The sequence below is a fragment of the Pongo abelii genome, chromosome 23 (genome assembly GCF_028885655.2).
Source record: "Pongo abelii isolate AG06213 chromosome 23, NHGRI_mPonAbe1-v2.0_pri, whole genome shotgun sequence".
Taxonomy (NCBI): Eukaryota; Metazoa; Chordata; class Mammalia; order Primates; family Hominidae; genus Pongo; species Pongo abelii.
Window position 1 is genome coordinate 34,248,327 of NC_085929.1, and position 15,654 is coordinate 34,263,980.

Here is a 15,654-nt window from a genome sequence, read left to right on the forward strand (position 1 = left end):
CAAATAAAACCAAAATCTGAATTAAGATCTTTAACACATAACTCCAATCCAGTCCAAACCTGACATTTTCCTCCTCTAAGGCAAAACAGTTAACTCTTTCCTAATCTGAGAATAAATAAAATGATTTTGCTAATAAATTGAGTTTTACATAAAGCATGAAAATTTAAAAGGACAACTTAAAAAGGTAAAGAATGGTTGATTACAAAGAGAACAATCAAAAGTTCTACAAGATGAACATCATGGGCTAACAAGAACCTCAAATTATGACTCACTGCTACGTAATTTAAATTTCATCTGAAATATAGTAAGCACTAGTTGTGAAATGTTTCCAAAATTGTATTTAAATAGTTGGTATATTCACTGAATTCCTTACATTTCATGTTTCTAACTGTAAATGAAACTCCCAAGCCTGAGTCATGTTTTTAATTTAACAACACATATTAGGTTACTCTAAGGTATGTGGATGAGGTCTTAGGGGGAGTAATGTATACTAGAGGCACACAATGTAACTAAACAAAACACAGTGTGTTTAACTGGAAGAGTGAGCAATCAGTACATGTTATCCACAAGAACTAGTTTCTCGAATCTGTGACAAACAAATATAAACAAACGTAAAAGAGATTTAACATTTTTTAAAAAGAATCCAAAGGCATTCTGGAAATGTATTTTCTAAAAATACAGTCCCTTCAGTTTCATGAGACTTGTCAAGTTTACACATACTTTTTCCTATTTAAAACTGTGTTGGGATGAAGATAGAATAGGTATGTGCTACACTGAACCAGAGTTAACGCTTTGCAGACACAGCAGTTTCTATAAGGCTCATAACTGTCTTCATATTTTCATTTTTCAATTTTAGGCAACGTGAATGCTTAATTTCAGCTGCTGATTTTGTGATGTTAAGTTTCCAACCCAGATTTCACCAAGAAAGTTAAAAATAAATGCACTGCTGGGAGTGCTGCCAGTGTGTGTGCATCAGTAAATATCAACACAAGATTACGAAATATATGTGACGTCTATGTACTGAAATTTCAAGCAGAACCCCATTCCCCAACTCAGCTATTCTCTCTATTTAGGTAACCTAAACTTTATTTAGGTAACCATTTATTTTAGTAGCCATTTGGACAGACCTACATTGGACATTATATTTCTGTAAATACATGGGAAGTCCAATATTTGATTTTTATTTGGTTTAAGGTAGTTAACTTGAATCTAGCAAATACTTACAAGTCCCTACTATGAGCAAACCTTCCTGCTTGGCACTGACCCATATCAAGGTAAGTCAGACACAAAGCCTATCGTTTAAAATTCAGTGTGAACAACAGGAGATGGAGGAGGTGGGGGAAAGGAAGACAGAGGGAATACATAAACCACTGCCCTGACCCAAGACACACTGGGAGCCATGAGAAGGTCATCGGCAAGACTCTAGTGGCATTCAAAGGTGGGGGAGTCCCATCTGGTGGGGCAAATGGAAAATATTAAATGGAAGAAGTAAACGTGAGATTAAATGTGAGTTTAAAAAGACTGAACTAATTGTATGTTAATCTAATTTCACAAAAACAGGGGAAATAAGATCCAGACAGGAAAGCTTACTGCCTGTGAGAGGATAATCAGTCACATTTTCCATGTTCCTCCAAACTTAATTTTTTGTGTGGCTCACACCCATTTTACTAAAGAGGACTATGTTAAATGCTTCTTGCTTGTGTGTGATTACTCCAGGAGTGACACTATTTTCAAGTAAAACCCCAAGTTCACCTTCAAATGAAACTCATGAAGAAAACTTTGTTTCTGGAAGTGTCTGGAAGAATCTGCAAGAAGCTCCCACTGCCAAATCACTTCTTGAACCTGAATAAGACATTCATTCGTCTGTGCCTGAATCCTTCAACTCTGTCTGAGAACAGAGACATTCCATAGCCAAGATAAGGTTAGAATTAATCAGTTTCACTCTTTGGGCACTTAGCTTCTTAAAGACATGGAACAGCTTTTTTTTGGTATCTTCTGTAGGAGTTAATATAATTAGTACATACTATGTGCTATACATTTATTTTAAAAATCAAATAAAAATGTAGTCATCAAACTAGTATTAAAAAAAAAATCAGCCATGCTTGAAGGTCTGCTTTATTATACATAATCCAAAATGTGGTCTAACCAGAAACTAATTACTAAGCCTCTTTATGCCACCCACTATGGGGTTTCAAATGTGAGATTACAGGGAGGGAACATGTTTTCAAATGCTTCATATCCTCCCTGGACCTCAAAGACATGTCGAGGCTAAGAAACAAGAGAGCACCTCCCAGTCTTTCCACTAGGGCGGCTAACAAGTAAAAAACACTGCCCATAAGCCACTTGAGCCTCTGGGTGGCTTTCCTGCCACTCTCTATCTCAAAAGAGATTTCCACACCTGAATTTCAACTTCTCCCTCATCACTCACTTCTACTCCTCCTATCCCTGGCCAAAAAAATTTTGCAGTTTCCTTATCTTAGGTCACTGACACCAAGGGTACCAACATCTTTTCACAGACATGGGGTAGAAAAAGAAAGAAATCTTGGTAGCATGGCAGTAAACAAATTAACATCTCTATAATGCACAAATATGGTTTCCCTCCACTGGCATGAAGGATCCAGATGGCCTCTACGGCTGTTCTAGAATGAGTCTAAAGCTGACTGAGCAGCTAAACAGTATGAAAACTCGAAAGGCCAAGCTCGGACTGCTGGAGCATTTGCTCAGGCTAGAGTTAACACAGAGGACAAATGGGGCATGCCTTTATGATGAGAAAGAACATGTACATAAAGATAATTTAAAAACCACCATAATTTCTGGATCAACTTATTTATTTGACCTGATCCCCTTATATATTCCGAAGTTCAGAGCTCTGGCTGAGACTTCCGAGACACATCAAGCCCTATAAGGAAGAGACGCTTTGACAAAGCCTTTTACAAAGACCTTTAGAGGCCTAATTATTAACTATCATGTATTTGTAGACACAGAAGCTTAAATCTTCAAGAGGTGTCTGGCTTAAATGAAGGAAGAAATGAGGCCTTGCCATGGGATAAAAATGAAACCATAATCTTCAAAGGTAGTGTTTCAATCTGTTCAAATGACAATTCCTCACCCAAATCAGAGAAGGGAAACTGAAAAGCTAAAAACAAATGGAAACAGGTACACACACACACACACACAAACACACGTGCACACAGTGCTATAGAGAAGCAAGACATTTACATCCATCAGAAATGCACAATTCTGCCTTGAAGCAAAAATCTTAATAGGTTATAAATCGCTTTCCTATTACTATGCACACAGTCACTTCATCAAGTGCTGAACCCTAAGCAACAAAAATATAATTTATGCACTCAGATTTTAAAAATTCTTTCTTCAGAGGGAAAATAAATATACAACTGAGGCCTGCATCTCTGGGTTTGTAGTTTTTTAAAAATAAAAGATATGTATCACATCATAGGCTAAAAAAATTGTCTGTACTCTTAACAATGTGGAAAATATGAAAATATATTCCTTAGCAACGTCATCATCCCCTGCAAATAATCCTCTCTATACCGTGTGGCTCTCTGCTTTACGGATGATCAAATGAAATCACTCATTAAACATATATAACCATGAGGGGTAAAGACACGTGAATCCAGATGTGTTTAACAATCCCTAGATACCAGAATGAGGGGAACACATTCTAGAATGAGGGGAACTCTCTGGATACTAGACAGATAAGAATTATGCGTCATAAATACAGGGGCACATTTATAGATCTCAGCAACCCCAAGAGACGAAAGACAAAAGCATGATGACAATAACGGTTAACATTGATTGTGCACTTCTTCTGTGCTGGGAACTCAACATTATTTCACCCAGTCTTTACAACTACCTTCTGAGGTAGTTACTAAAATCGTTTCCATTTTGGAGATGTGGAAATCAAGGCTCAGAGTGAGGGGTTAAGTTACAACTTGTGTAGATTCCCAATGGCTTTTTAATGGATCTCCCTTAGTGCCTCCGACACTTACAGATTCCCTGACCATTGAAAACGTACCACTAGTGTAACAGAAATTATCAAATTCTGGCAAATACCATGAATAGGGTGTCACACAATTGCCAATGATGCAACAGGGCATAAAAGGTACAGAACGGTGATCTAAGAGTCACTGGATTAAGAGTTAAAATCTGCTACATCTCTATACCTTGCGCACTGCTGTAACTACCACCGAATCAGGTGTTCCAGAAATGGCAGACATTGTGCTGTTTCTCCAACAACTATTACGTGTGTTTCTCTGCCCAAGTTTCTCAACTATATAAAATAAAGCAGCTGAACTTACACCACAGGAAGGTTGTAAAGATTAAATGTAACCTTGTATAGTACCTGGTACCAAGAAAAAGTTTCTTTACCCCAGTCAGTCTGGTGCAGACAGGAAGTAAATACTGCAATAATTCAGGGGGAATATAACACCATCAGACAGGTAAGGAAAAGTTTCAAAGAAATCATAGGATTTGCATTTAGCTTTGAATAGGCTTTGGAATCTGTACTGGTAAGGCAGGTTTCTGCTGAAGGGTATGTGTGGGATGGCTCACGGAGGCCTTTTGAGAGAGAGACTGTGGAACTACCAGGCAGCTCTTCTATAAGAACATTCTTCCACACTACCCTAGTTAAGTGGGTCCACAATAAGATTTCTTCTTCCTTTAAGCCATAATTATCATGTTTGTTCCCTATTTCTTCCTTGCATTTCAGAAGTATAAAAATTTCCAACTATTATCGTTCCCTAATGCTACCCTCAGTGCCTCCACCAGGACAGTAATTGGCAAAGAGGGCCTGCTGAACATGTTTACAGAAGATCAAGTCCAAAGGTTCCTATTTGCCTGTATGCCATATTATCAGCTATCTTCTTACTCTTTATTTCCCTCCACAGCAGCAAGTGGATGGCTTAATTATTATCAGTTATTCTTGACTGCACTAGTTATTTCTGAGATCACGGTAATTCACAGAAATTCAGTCAGGCAGTAGCTCAATTTATAAGAGTAGCTGGATCCACCATCATCTGGATAAAATGAACAATCAACAGGCAAATGGGCAGAAACAACCAGCACCCTACCAGCCTAATAAGTTACTGTTTAACACGGGGGAAAATGGAAAAAACTGCAGTTCTGCAATCTGCAGAAATACAAAATTCACATTATTTCTAAGAACTAAACCTATTCTAGAATTTCAATCATTAGTCAATAATAAAAGACAAAGCAATATCAGTTAAAAATCAGGCCAGACATGGTATATATTCCAAGTTCCTAAAAAGTTAGAAATCAGTACAAGTCATAGTATCAAACTACTTTTGCTGCCTGTTATAAAATCAGGAGTTCCTACAGAAAGGATCTGAGCCCAAACATAAAGCCCACCACATAATGTAGCATTGTCTTTTAATGTTTATACTTGAAAAGCTAATAATTTCAAGAAAATACAATATTTAATTCACCTCTGGGTCTCAACCTCATGCCCCTTTACTCCCTGTAAAAGTATTGTCAGCTAGAGCTACTACTCACTGGAACAAGATGTACTTTTTTAAAAGTTACAGCACCAGTGGAGGTAGCCACCATCTGGGCTGCCCTCTGGCATGGTGTCCTTGTTTAGAAGACCAGTATGAAATCTCAAAGGGCTTCTCCTCCAACTAAGATTGAGTTCTAAAGTCTGAAGCTAGAAATCTCAAAAAGGCTGGTGACATTTTCTAAATCCATTAAAGCAAATTTACATCAAGCAGGCTGAATTTGTTAATTTATAAGTGGTATATATCACTTTCTGGGTAATATAAATTTGTCCCTGCTCAAATCTCATGCTGAAATGTAATCCCCAATGTTGAAATGCAATCCCTAATGTTAGAGGTAAAGCCTCTAACAAGTGTTTGGATCATGAGTGCAGATCCTTCATGAATGGCTTGGGCCATCTCCTTGGTGATAAGTGAGCTCTCACTCTGAGTTCACATGAGATCTGGTTGTATAAAAGTGCATGGCACACTTCCCTGCCCCACTTCCACCGTGTGAGGCGCCTGCTCCTCCTTTGCCTACCATGACTATAAGCTTTCTGAAGCCTCCCCAAAAGCAGATACCAGCACTATGCTTCCTGTACAGTGTGCAGAACCGTGGGCCAATTAAACCTCTTTTTTTTTTTGGGGGGACGGAGTCTCGCTCTGTCACCCAGGTTGAAGTACAATGGTGCAATCTTAGCTCACTGCAAACTTTACCTCCCGGGTTCAAGTGATTCTCCTGCCTCAGCCTCCTGAGTAGCTAGGATTACATGCAAGCACCACCGCGCCCAGCTAATTTTGGGATTTTTAGTAGAGATGGGGTTTCAACATGTTGCCCAGGCTGGTATTGAACTCCTGACCTCAGGTGATCCACCTGCCTCAGCCTCCCAAAGTACTGGGATTACAGGCGTGAGCCACCGCGCCTGGCCCAAGCCTCTTTTCTTTATATATTACCCAATCTCAGGTTCCTTATAATAATGCAAGATTGGCCTAACATGCTAAGTATTAAAACTGGGAGAATTTTGAACTAAACTCTACCCAGAGAACAAATGTGAAAATAATATAGTTATGAATCATTTCTTATAAACCAAAGTCAAATTCATTTTTCCTTTTAGTTGATGCACAAGACAGTCCACAAAACAGTCTAACACCCAGGGAGAACCATTCAATGAGTTCTCTGTGGGGCTGTAACAGTAATCCTCTATCTGCATGCAACAACTAGTACCTAGACATCATTTATCGATGACCTGTAACTGGCTTCAGCACAGACAGGTTGGTTACCAAGTAAGACCCTGTGAGTGGAAAATCTGCTCTGGGCATGTTTAAGTTTTTATGCTCTTCTCTTGTCAAATTAGCTGTAGTAACTTGCCAATAACACATTAAGACTTCTTTAAGGATCTGTCATTTAGTTTAGTAGATGTCTTTAAAATGCATTATATTTCTGTAACAATTTAAATTATTACCTTGACATTACCTTACTTCCATGAATAAAGTAAGGGTGTGCACTTTATTTAAAAACAACTACTAGCTGGGCGCGGTGGCTCATGCCTATAATCCCAGCACTTTGGGAGGCCAAGGCGGGTGGATCACCTGAGGTCGGGAGTTCGAGACCAGCCTGACCAACATGGAGAAACCCCGTCTCTACTAAAAATACAAAATTAGCCAGGCATGGTGGTGCATGCCTGTAATCCCAGTTACCCGGGAGGCTGAGGCAGGAGAATCACTTCAATCCAGGAGGCAGAGGCTGCAGTGAGCCCAGATTGCGCCACTGCACCCCAGCCTGGGCAACAAGAGTGAAACTCCGTCTCAAAACAAAAACAAAAACTGCTTGCCACAAAAATTGCTCGCTCGTGTCCTGCTTTCCAAAAATATAACTATTAAAAGTCCAGGAATATGAGCTTGGGTGAAGGGAGCTTGTTCAGTTTTTACTAAGACTAAAGTTAAACTATAAACCTTCATTTAAAATGGATTTTTATACTGCTTCAGGTCTCAAAAGAGAACATTACAATCCCCAAAGACTAAATCACTTGACTCTTTTAAGAGTTATTGGAGCAGCATTATGCTGAAAGTGACAGTCTGGCTCTGTTCTGTTTGTTAATGCAGCACAGATTTGCTGGCCAACTGCAACTGGCTGTAAGTCCTTATCGCAAATAAAACTATTTTTGTGCCACTTCTATTTTTCACTTAAACGTCACCAGCTCTTCAAGACTCAGGACCTGTCAAGTGTTCTGTTGCCAAGACTCTGCCTGTCAGAAAGGTCAGCATCCAGTACCTTCCAGTTGGGTCCCAAAGGGCCTCTCTTGGTCTTGACTGACTGGAATAATGCTGGGTCTTCATCAGCTTTGTAGTCCTGCAAAGCAAAACAAAATCAGAGGCAGAGAAGAAAACCAGAGAATATTCTTTAACCTTGCCAGAACAGCTCTTTGCAGCTACCAAAACACAGGACAGAAATCAATTAGACTCACTGTGCTTTTGCGTAAAAGTAGAAAAATGCTTCTTTAAGACATTGTTTTCAGTTTGGTTTCCTTTGCTGTAAACTTTTACCTTGGGCTAAATAACTACGTAATAAGAAATAATAAAAGTCCTGGACTAGCAATCCATTCTGACTGGTTACTGGACAGCTGTCTCCAATAACAAATCTTCCAACAGTTTTTTTTAATAATTCAAGCATTTTGATATATGGATAATCACATTCAAAGAATAAAACATACCCATCCCAGTTTTGACACTACAGGTAGATGATGACACTGGGCTGTTAATGCTGGCCAGAGCAACTACTGTGGCTGGGAACAAAATCAAAACTACCGATTCTGCAGCATTCCCCAACCTCTTCCTACAGTTGGGTCTGTGGTGGACATCTCAATTTCTTGACTGGCCTCTCCAAACCCTTGTTCAGAGAGCCCTGGGGTACACATGGCTTGGCTTCCTCATAGAAAGACTGCACTCACGTCAGCCCCTCACTGTCAAAGGAGGCGAAGGAGGGGTGTCACGGGACTGCCTCAGTTATATACCACAGGGGAAAGGCTCTAAAATGAAGGTTTTATTCAGGTTCTAGTGTGTGTAAATTCTGTTTCCCTTAGTATATCCTTTTCCTGACAGAATGGAGGAAATGAAAAGAGAAAATCTTTTAAAATCTATCTGCTTTACAAAAGTTCTCTTGTCATTACACACACACACACACTCTCTCTCTCTCCAGAAAAAAAGATAAAATTACTTTTGAAGAGCTAGAGCCCAGATTAATAATAATAAGAGAGACTTGCAACAATAACTTGACCATGGTTGGTTGGTCAGTTTAAAGCACTGCAAAGAAAGAGACAGGCAGGGAGAGTCCCTTCCTTCTTGAGCAGACTTTCTGACTCTCGGGTCCTTCATAGAATTCGTGAAGAGACCCCATACTTAGTGAAAAATGCCCAGATAAGTCAGATATGAAAACCTTAACTAAAAATCACTGTTCTAGAGATAAGGGCAGTACGAGCAAAAGCAAGAACTGAACATGCTCCACAGTATAATATGAACTTTCCACAAATCAAAAAACACACAAAAAAACACGTTGGGAAGCAGTCACTCAAAACTCAACAGTTACTCAGTAAGTGCATATGCCATGTTAGTAATTCCTAAAGAGAAAGTTACAAATTATGTGAGGAAGGAAAAATGTTCAGTTCAGAGAGAAAACAAAACTTTAAAGAAAGATAAGTCTGTAAATATGTGACCCAACTTGAAGCCTCTCTAAAGGTTGTCTACAAAAAGGACCAACAATAAGCTCAAATTATTAAACAGCAAATAGGTCTGGCTATACTGGGTCTTAATGCTTTACAATATGCAATGTGGCATAGCCACAGGCATCAGCATTACCCAGGAATGACAAACTGGGATGGACAGTCTGCAAGGAGCTGGACAACTGGACTTACTTCCTACGTCTGGGTAAAGCAGCAGAAAGATCAGTTACTGTCAGCAAGTGTGAATTCTTAAACTACAATTTTGAACTGCATCCTAAAAATGAATAACTCCACTTCTGACTGACAAAAGAATCAACTGTGTGTACAGGTGGTTTCAAGACCTGGATTCACAATGAGAAATAAGCTACTCTATTAACATAAATAAACCTGTAACACCATAAAACATTTTCTTCTAGGTCAGAGGCTTGGAATTAAAACCTAAAAGCAAGCTCATTTTTTTTTCAAACATTGCAAGTATTTAACATTGTATCAAATAATCACTTTCAGCATCATTTCCCTCAATCAAAATCTAGTTACTGAACAGCCACCATATAGAAGGTAGCACACCAGATGTTATTAATAAGAGGTAATTCAAGGAAACAGATAAAGTAAAAGAGAACTAACACAGTTCTGGCTCCTAAAGAATCAGTCTAGTTGGGATAAGGAAAGAAGCAAGCAAAGAACAGGTAACTCAAACCCCAGGAAGTACCTGTTAACTGCCAACAGAGAATGGAGACAATTACTGTCAGAATCAAAACCAAACAAAACTGGCAAAGGAAACGCACTTTTAAAATGAATTTTAAAATCATGTTTAACAGGAGAAAAATGTGAACTATGGATTCACAGAATCATAGAAGTAAAGTGAACCTTAAAGACCACCCAAGCTCCTTCATTTGACAGATGCTAAAACCACAGTCTGACGAGGAAGTGGTAGGGCTCACCTACCCCAGCACTTCAACTCAATCCTCCTTAGCCTCAGTCCTGGGCACATTCTGGTACACCTCACAGGATGATGGCAAAAGGCGTCAACAAATGCCAGACAATCAAACCACATTTCAAAAATACCAAGAAGCTGCAGCACTAGGGATATCAAAGTAGATTTTCCTATGAAGCACAACTGTGTGTATGTAAAATATTATACACATATACATATGTATATATGAAATGAAGTCTTCCCTTCTCTGTTGTTTCTCCTCTTGAATACAAAGCAGAAAATATTAAAGATATTATACTGAAAACGTAACAAAACCCAATTATTAACAATAGCACTCTAACCTTGAAAGATAAGAATAATGAATCTTGTCAAGACCCAGGAATTTCTGTTTTACATTAGTTTGAATATGAAGAATACGTAAATGTTTAATCAGCTGAATTAAGTGGCAAGATATTAAGAAGCAGGAAGTAGCTTTTTAACAACCTCAGTTTTGTATTTCCACGACAAACACCTAATTTTTTGAACAGTATCTTCTTTGCTACATTTTCACTGTTGGGTATCTAGTTTGGTCTTGCTGTATCTGAAAACTGGCCAATTTATATCCGTATCACAATGAACAAATATATTCCTTCATGTATGACAGTTTCAGCATACAGAATGCAACCTCAGCTACCAATTATAGCTGCAAATGAGCAATAGTGTGGAATGAGACAGCCTGCTGGCTTTGTTAGTATTCTGTCTCCTTTGGGATCCCATGGGGAAAGGGGAGGCTCTGATGAAGAGAAGCCCTTGGCTCACGGTTTATTGTGCTTGCCACCAGCTGCAGACTTCTCATCTCATTAGTTCTTTCAGAATACTGTGGGTGAAGACAGCTGTAGCCTACTTGAGTCTTCAGCTCCTGGGTATTCTGAAAGCTGAATTTGCTATGCACTTTCTGTAATCCTTGGGAAAAAAAGAGAGCAAATTCACCAGGCCAAGGAAATGCATTTTTAAAACGGGTTTTAAAATCATGTTTAAAAGTAGAAAAATCTTATTGCTAAAGTGCACTGTGTTTAAAATTTTTTATGATTCAATTTTAATTATCTGTATAATGCCCAGAGGCCTGGCCAGGATAAGGGCTTAGTAAAACCATCATTATCAAGTTAGGTGTAATATCCCTAGACACTACTTGCTCCACCAATAATAGTGCCTGAACAACGAAAAAACACAATAGTATCAGCATAAGGTATATTCGGATTAGTGTTAATACAACTCTATTTAATTGAAAACTCTTATTTAAGAAAAAAAGGCAGGATAGCCTTCGAAGAACAAAATAAAATATAACATGGTAAATAAATGGATTACTGAGTCTCCACACTGGAGCCACAGAATACACTCATTAATTTCTTATAAATAACTGTTTTCTGTCACTGGAATACAAAAGTTGTGCTACCTCTCGGGTGTACATCTGTTACTACAGATCTCAACAGAAACTCTCAATAGAAACCAGATTCATTTCGAATACAAAGAATATTAGTTTCATGAATCTTTGAGCATAGTGGCTGCCCCCAAAAATGAAAGTACAAAATCTGTCTGTGCTGAGCCAAACTAAATGTCCCTGAGCCCAGATTTAACTCCTAATTATGAATGGGGAAGTGAGTAGGAGGTGGGGGGCAGGCTGGTAGGAGTTTCTTGACAGCTTGTGGAAAAATTGAGATGAGCTCCAGACACCAGAAACTACTTAAATAACCATGCATGGGTTACTAGAGGTGAGGCTAAGTGTAAACTAAGGAAAAGAGGACCCAAACCACAAGCATTAGCAACTCCTTGGCACCTGCTTATAAAAGATCAACCCCTATTTTCTATCCTGTGGAGAGGGGGTGTTTTACTGGGCAAACATAAAAGCTTGAGAGAGACATTAGGATCCTGCAGCCTGTTATATAAAATGCTTTCCTTTAGCGTACAATGATTAATTAGGTATCTATTAAAATAGCTCAAAGATAATCATTAAGTTTTAAATGCATGGGTATTGCAGTTCAACTTAGCAAGCCTTATTTCCTCTAATCACATCCTAAAAATAAAGCCCAGGATGGGGGATAAAGCTGAATTAAATATGAAGATAAATAATAAACATCATTTATTAGCACTGCCCTGAATTTTCCAGTATTGTGGCACCTAAATGAGTTCCTGGATCCTATCACTGTTGACCCTAATGCCAAACGAATAACTAACTCAAGCTGACAAAATTCAAGCGAGACTCCAAAGAGTAAGTAAGCCCATTAAAAAAAAGTTTGCACTAAATTTTGCAAAAGCAAATAACAGAGGTGTAAAGAGAAATAACATTTACTAACTTGTTTAAGAAACTGATTTCAACAGTTATTTTCAAATAAGCAGCTTTCTTTTCTATTTTTAATTACATCTCCCCAGTGACTCCTCAACCTTTCAGGTTCCCACAGAGTACCATTAATATAGTATAAGTAAATCTCATTAATTCAGGTCCTACTACCTTGGAATACATAATCATTCGGACAGGGGCTGGGCTGAAGTTTATCTTTGCACGATCTATGAAAAAAAGATTTGCTACACAAATTAATAGAGTAACAAGATCTCAGGAGGGCTGTTTAAACAGTTCAGAAGTGTTTTAGAGCAATTCAGAAGCATTCATTTGCATATAATTATTATGCTAATTACAAATCATTCTTATCTATTCATTAAAGCAGATTCCCAAAGGACCACTAATTGTCAATAACTTGTTGGCCTAGTTTCTGTTACTGAATGTACCTCAGAGGGACAAAACTGCATTAAAAAATATTCTATAATTCAGCCCTCTCATTAAACCTTACTGGCTTTCCACCAATGAATCCTAAAAGCTGAATTTTAAACAACTGTATTGAGAACTGAGAAATGCAGTCAAATCTACACCCCTGAACATTAACACTTTTTTTTTTGGTAATCTTTCTGATCTCAAAGAGACCCTCCATAGAGTCCTGAGATGGTGGAGGTGAGCCTGGCATGTGGGTGGTGGGAGCACTGCTAGGCTAGAGCACAACTAAACTTATCGCTCATTCCACTCTTTCTGATCTTATCCTTATCACCAACACTGTCATGTTTATGAAGGCAGACTCCTAAAGCCTTTGGAAGGATACAAATTAATAGAGAAAGAGAAAGAAATCAGAATTTCAGCCCCAAGAAAAGGTTATAAACAGATGGCTATGTGACACACTCCATATCCTACAACACAGCAAGGAAACCAAATAGCTGTGCTCCAGGATAAGATGAGAAAGTGAGGCCCAACGGAGCAAGCTCTTGAGATTCCTATATCCAGAGCTTCCTATATCCAGCTCCAGAGCTACTGGAGCTAGTGAGCTGCCTTAAGCAGCTGCCCATGGGCTACACCCCAGCACTCTCCTCAGGGGGAGGTGGGTTCCTGCTTTGGGCAGTTCATGCACAAATATAGAATATATTTATTATTGTAATATTGTATTTATTACTAGTATATGTTTATATATTATAGCACTTAAAAATGAAGATATTTCAAACTCTATTACCAATGAAATGAGTTTTAACAAAAAAGTTAATCCCATAAAGGTGCTTGTTAAACATTACATATTTTAAAATTATACTGCATATACCTGAAATGTAAGTGATACGTTTAGTTTTATTCACAAAAAGTTTTATTCACAAAAAGGCATGTTTCCTTAAATGACGATAAATCACTGAACATATTATATCAATTTCCTTAAACTGAAATGGGGGAAAACACCCTATTAAAAATTCAGAGTGAGCCCTCTCTCACTCTGAATGTTAGTTCATGATTTGGCCTTTAGCTTCTAAGTCCCAAGATTCCATTTAGTCCATTAGCATTAAGTTAACAAATATTCAACATGAAAAAGTTAAAATATGAAAAAAATTAAACTTTTTTTTAAAGTAAGAACAAAATCCAATAAGTAACATCATTCCTGCTACCATTTTGAAGCACACACTTATGTGTCAGGCCCCCACATTCTCCCAGTTAATGCTCAAAAACTTGAAATAAAGGTACTGGACTATCACCACCACTAGGGGCAGGGAAGTGAAATTCTTTGCCAGAGTCCACCATCACTGAGCAGAAGAGCCAGGACTCAGATGCTGCCCTGTCTGACACCAAAGCCAACCATGATCCTTTATTGAAAAAATGTGATTTACATTCTACCATTTGATTAGACTCAAGTACCTGAAGGGATGCTTGCTCCCTCTCAGCCTAGACAGCCTTCCTTAAAAAAGAGTTTACACGGCTGAAAAGGGGCTTTTATAAGAAACGCACTTTAAAAACTTGACTTGGAGCTCTTTATGCTTATTTCTTTACAAATATCTGCCATGAGCTGCTCAAAAACATTTTCTGGCTCTCAGAGAATTTTATCCCCCACCCAAGGAACTAGAGCAAATCCTATTCACACCCCCATCACCTCCATTACCCTCCTCGCCTTTTTACTTTTAAAACATGGAAATTAGGAATAAACCTTAAATTAATAATGGTTTCCAGTGAAAAAGCATTTTGTACAAAACATGCTTGTACACACCGATTTTTTTTTTTTTTTTGAGACAGAGTTTCGCTCTTGTTGCCCAGGCTAGAGTGCAATGGCACGATCTCGGCTCACTTTAACCTCCGCCTCCCGCATTCAAGCGATTCTTCTGCCTCAGCTTCCCGAGTAGCTGGGATTACAGGCACGTGCCACCATGCCCAGCTAATTTTGTATTTTTAGTAGAGACGGGGCTTCTCCATGTTGGTCAGGCTGGTCTCGGACTCCCAACTTAGGTGATCTGCCTGCCTCAGCCTCCCAAAGTGCTGGGATTACAGGAGTGAGCCACTGCACCCAGTTAATAAAATTTTAAAATCCTTGCTAATGTTTAAGCAAGCACGACATAAGCAATATGTTGTTTTCCCACAAGAGGGCACTATCCAACCATGCCTTTGAATATAGTGGACATTCTCTAAATCTACTACTGGAAATGATCTGAAAGCATGTGACCATGTAAGGCAGTGGAATAATGTAGGAAACATTTTCACATTTCTTTTTAATAGAAAACATGCCTACATTTATTTATATCTTCTTTGAAGATGGGGGAAAAAATCTCTAACTACAAAAGACCTTGACAACAGTCTGTTTCACAGTGCAGTAAAGGCAAGATGAGACAAGCGTTTGACAAACAGAAATTTCTTAAGCATAAGCAAAATCACTGCTACCACAAAACGTGTATTTGAGGTGCTTTCCCCCTAAGTTCAGGAAAGCTACTATCACATGCATTCATCTTGAGTTAGGAGCTGGGTCACAATTCTCATGTTTTTAGTATGCACACACTTCAATAAAGAGTTTTTGGATCACACACCCTAGTGATAAGTAACACATTTTTAAGATAGAAATGAACGTCTAGGTTCATTTTAACAGCAAAAAGACATGGTACTCTACTGAGATCAAGTGTGTCTCTGCTCATGCTGAAGAAAACAACCAAAGCAGCATTTGGCAACCATAGGCCC

At 38.6% G+C, this 15,654-nt stretch overlaps 1 protein-coding gene across 2 annotated transcripts in view; it reads right to left on the reverse strand.

Moving 5' to 3' along the window:
* The window catches only part of PITPNB (phosphatidylinositol transfer protein beta), a 67,559-nt gene that overhangs the window by 14,225 nt on the left and 37,680 nt on the right, over positions 1 to 15,654 (reverse strand). For both annotated transcript variants that reach the window (NM_001133087.1, XM_063722722.1), the window contains 1 exon segment: positions 7,783 to 7,860. In NM_001133087.1, coding sequence (NP_001126559.1) covers positions 7,783 to 7,860 — 78 coding nt within the window.